Raw genomic sequence first — 5,052 nt, 5'->3', positions numbered from 1 at the left:
TCAAAAGCGGAGTTTCGGATCCAATATAAGGTAATACCGGTTATTATCTTTGGACATAGATATTGAATGAATTGAGTTATCTGCGACTTATGAAGATTTTATCGACCGTTTGAAAATGTCGAGATACCGCCACAATAATATACTTATTCCCAATTTTAAGTTATGTATAAGAATTCAACGTTTTGACAGAATATTCCAAGCGACAACAAATATTCAAATATCTTTGTTTTGTTTCAGGTATATTTATTTGAGCTTGAACAAATCACCAATCACTACCATAAAGCAGTGCAATGGATCTACTAAATTCAGAGACTGTTTCCATCAAGACGGAACCAGGGCCCCAGGAGGAAGGCGGAGGTGAAATGCCGTATATACATATCCATTTCGACCTCCAAGATGTGAAGAAAGAGTGTTTTCAATATGCGGAAAGTTCTCGTACAGCCAGTTAGTTTTTTTATTCATTTATCCTTTTTTGGTTTATTAGATAATCTCAGTGTAAGCTTAACTAGACAGAACGTAAAAATTAAGAAAATTATGAAGTAATAACAAGGTCATAGCAAAATAATAACAAAATACGAATTGTCCAATAACCATGTATAACAAATTTGTTATTTGAAACGATCCGCATAGCGGTAAATAGATGTTCGTTGATGTAAATTAATACTTTCCTAAATGAGAATAACTCGTCTTTAGGGAGGGAATATTAAATCTGTAAGAATGGTAGGATGTTGAATTCGGATGTTCGGAATTGATGTCCGTTTTAAAATGTCGTGGAAACAGGACACAGGCATATATATGACATCCTCTCTTGCCGTACATAAGCATATTCGTTTGTTTCCTTAAACAGCGTCTGCCTAAAACTGCTTGATTACCGAACTTTTTAATTTAATTTAATCGCCTACAATAAGTTCGTGATTCCTCAAGTAATTAACTCATGTTATATGGATATTATATAAGTTACATGTATTGCTTTAAAAACACATGATGATGCGGATTGAAGAAAAACATCATTCCATAGACTAAAAATAACCAAATCCCGTACTAAAAGTGCTCGAACTGGGTTTTTCGTTTAAGCATCTGTCCCTGAAGCGGACATCTTGGGTCATTAAAGTATTCAAGTCTCTTATCCAAAATTCCGCTAATACATGTTAAATCAGTGGTGTCTTTCGTAAATATTTTAGTTTACAGTTATTTAGTAAAAATATATTTTTTTTTTTAATAAAAAATGAAACTTATTACAGTAAATTACATATGTAGATCTTTCGAGGCTGTTTGCGAAAAAATAATATTTTTTTAACGAAAATTCCCAACATAATTGTGAAATTAATTCTTGTTTTTGTTCAACGTACATATTGTCTTTCTATTTTTCAAGGTAGCATTAATATGGAGGCTGATACTATTAAGACGGAACTTGGACCCCGCAAAAAATATGAAGGGGGATTTCCTTATATGGAAATTAACATTGATCAATCGGATGTCAAAAAGGAATGCTTAGAACACTTCGAAAAAATTAACAAGATAGCAGGTAAAACCGGTTTTCAGTGTATGATTTAACTATTATTCTTATTGTAAGTTTTTATAAGAATTTTTTATTTTATTTATTTTTATAGTGAATACCTCACAAGAGTCCCAACTGCTCCCGTCTGGAGCCAGTGAGACTATGGCATCCCCAATTGGGGGATGTTGTGAGGCTGAAGGTAAGTGGGGAAGGGAAAGAGGAAGGTGGGGAAGTACCTGGCTATTCAGATCTAGTCACTAAACACAGCTAAAGCCATTTGGAGCAACGTTTCAATTCTGAATGGTGGTCTTACACCAGGGCGATACTGGTAGTATCTTCCACTCTGGAACGTGCCGCAAATATACTATATATTATTTTAATTAATTAATTATGAAATAACACAAATTAATCAAATAAAATTTATTTGCGCACGCCGGGTTCGAACCCGCGACCTTCGGAATGGCAGTCCAATGCGTTACCACTGGACTATGCCGGCCGTCAAAATGTTAATGTGCTCATCCATACACACCGCGGGTAATTTAACTTTTAGGCCTTACATGAATATGAAACACTTTGTATACATCACGTTTAATTAATAATAATCTACATTTTTCAAAGCCAATGGCTTCTTGGTCAAGATAAAGGAAATTAATTATTTTTTCAAATTTGTCTGCAGATCTGAAGACGCATCCTGTGGAAAAACGATTATCTTATACCCATTGTAACAACTCCTCTACGGGTACGTCAAATTTTGATCGTTACATTCGCATTCATCAAAAACCTTTTTCATGTTCTTTGTGCAACAATTCATTTTCTCAAAAAAGCACTCTGACGAACCACATCCTGACTCACACTGGAGGGAAACCTTTTCGATGTTCTGAGTGCAACTATTCATGTTCTCGAAAAGGAAGTTGAAGAAACACACGGTGATTCACAGTGGAGAAAAACCTTTTTCATGTTCCGACTGCAACTATTCTTGTTCTCAAAAAGGAAGTTTGAAGACACACACGCTGATTCACAGTGGAGAAAAACCTTTTCCATGTTCTTTGTGCAACATTTCATTTTCTCACAAGGGCAGTCTGACGAAACACATGCTTAATCAAACTGGAGAAAAACCTTTTAAATGTTCCGAGTGCAACTATTCATCTTCTCGAAGGAACGATCTGAAGAAACACATGCTGATTCACAGTGGAGAAAAACCTTTTTCATGTTTCGAGTGCAACTATTCATCTTCTCGAAGGGACGATCTGAAGAAACACATGCTGACTCACACTGGAGAAAAACCTTTTTCATGTTCCGAGTGCAACTATTCTTGTTCTCAAAAAGGAAGTTTGAAGACACACACGCTGATTCACAGTGGAGAAAAACCTTTTCCATGTTCTTTGTGCAACATTTCATTTTCTCACAAGGGCAGTCTGACGAAACACATGCTTAATCAAACTGGAGAAAAACCTTTTAAATGTTCCGAGTGCAACTATTCATCTTCTCGAAGGAACGATCTGAAGAAACACATGCTGATTCACAGTGGAGAAAAACCTTTTTCATGTTTCGAGTGCAACTATTCATCTTCTCGAAGGGACGATCTGAAGAAACACATGCTGATTCACAGTGGAGAAAAACCTTTTTCATGTTTCGAGTGCAACTATTCATTTTCTCGAAGGGACGATCTGAAGAGACACATGCTCACTCACACTGGAGAAAAACCTTTTTCATGTTCTATGTGCAACAATTCATTTTCTCAAAAGGGCTACCTGACGAAACACATGCTGACTCACACTTTAGAAAAACCTTTTTCATGTTCTTTGTGCAACAAATTATTTTCTCATAAGAGCAGTCTGACGAGCCACATGCTGACTCACACTGGAGAAAAACCTTTTTCATGTTCTTTGTGCAACAAATTATTTTCTCATAAGAGCAGTCTGACGAGCCACATGCTGACTCACACTGGAGAAAAACCTTTTTCATGTTCTTTGTGCAACAAATTATTTTCTCATAAGAGCAGTCTGACGAGCCACATGCTGACTCACACTGGAGAAAAACCTTTTTCATGTTCTTTGTGCAACAAATTATTTTCTCATAAGAGCAGTCTGACGAGCCACATGCTGACTCACACTTTAGAAAAACCTTTTTCATGTTCTTTGTGCAACAAATTATTTTCTCATAAGAGCAGTCTGCCGAGCCACATGCTGACTCACACTGGAGAAAAACCTTTTTCATGTTCTGTGTGCAATAATTCATTTTTTCAAAAAAGCAGTCTGACGTCCCACATCCTGACTCACACTGGAGAAAAACCTTTTAGATGTCCCGAGTGCAACTATTCATGTTCTCACAAAGGAAGTTTGAAGATACACATGCTGACTCACACTGGAGTAAAACCTTTTTCATGTTCTTTGTGCAACAAATCATTTTGTCAAAAGGGCAGTCTGACGAGCCACCTGCTGACTCACACTGGAGAAAAACCATTTTCATGTTATTTGTGCAACAATTCATTTTCTCAAAAAAACAGTCTGACGAACCACATCCTGACTCATACTGGAGAAAAACCTTTTAGGTGTTCCGAATGCAACTATGCATGTCGTCGAAAAGGCCAGCTTACTAACCACATCCAGACTCACAGTTGAGAAAAACCTTTTTCATGATCGGAGTGCAACTATTCAGCTTCAAGATGGTGTCAACTGAAGCGGCACATGCTGTCTCACACTCGAGAAAAACCTTTTTCATGTTCCGAGTGCAACTATTCACGTTGTCAAAAGTGCAGTCTGATGAGCCACACGCTGACTCACACTTGATAAAAACCTTTTTCATGTTCTGAGTGCGACTATTCATTTTCTCTAAAGAAAAGACATATTCTGATTCTCATTGGAGAAAAAACTTTTTCATGTACTTGGTGCAACTATTCATTTTCTCAAAAAAGAAGTCTGACGAGCCACATACTCTCAAATTCTTTAAATTCCAAGCTTTCGATCGTACGAAGAACGTAATCAAGTTTTATCATGCCTCTGTCTTACTATAACACACTTTCAAAACGTCTAATAGCTTTAGTAGAATATAATTTGATAGTAAACACCATTTTTTTATTTCTTAAATATATTTGTATTAAAAAGGTATAGTTTATTGTCCTAGACGCTAAGAGTTCACCTGTGTTGTGGATTTTTTCCCAATACTGTACTTAGAATCGATAATTTAGATATATCTAGATAGTTTGAGAAATTATTTTTTAAGATTGGGTCTATCAAGGCTATTTTCCATTAGTCGCCCTAAAACTGGATAACAGGAATTTTCCCGATAAACTTTTAGTAAATTCCTAATCGTGACTATACATTTGTGTCTCGTTAGAGTATAACATCCATGGTTCTCTGTTTGTGCGCTTATTTCCTCTAAACTATGCAACGATGTTTGATAGTGTTTTCACTTAAGGTATAAAAAATTAAAACACTTTTCTAAATTTTACATTTAGAAAATTTCTTCCCGAAGGTTTTTACATATATGTATTTATTATAAATATATGTGCATGATATTTTTTATTTATTTAACGACCAGAGGGCTTTTACATG

At 35.8% G+C, this 5,052-nt stretch overlaps 1 protein-coding gene across 1 annotated transcript; it reads left to right on the top strand.

The window, feature by feature from the left end:
- The first annotated feature begins 3,009 nt into the window (after nucleotides 1-3,009).
- Nucleotides 3,010-4,168, top strand: LOC149409107 (uncharacterized). Its single transcript, XM_089650150.1, has one exon. The coding sequence runs from the start codon at nucleotides 3,010-3,012 to the stop codon at nucleotides 4,117-4,119; it is 1,110 nt and encodes a 369-aa protein (XP_089506276.1). The 3' UTR covers nucleotides 4,120-4,168.
- The last annotated feature ends 884 nt before the right edge of the window (nucleotides 4,169-5,052 follow it).

Source organism: Hesperophylax consimilis, unplaced genomic scaffold (assembly GCF_061612785.1).
Source record: "Hesperophylax consimilis isolate HC1 unplaced genomic scaffold, BYU_Hcon_1.0 scaffold_36, whole genome shotgun sequence".
In the NCBI taxonomy this organism is placed as follows: domain Eukaryota; kingdom Metazoa; phylum Arthropoda; class Insecta; order Trichoptera; family Limnephilidae; genus Hesperophylax; species Hesperophylax consimilis.
This window is presented reverse-complemented; position numbering and strand designations above follow the sequence as displayed.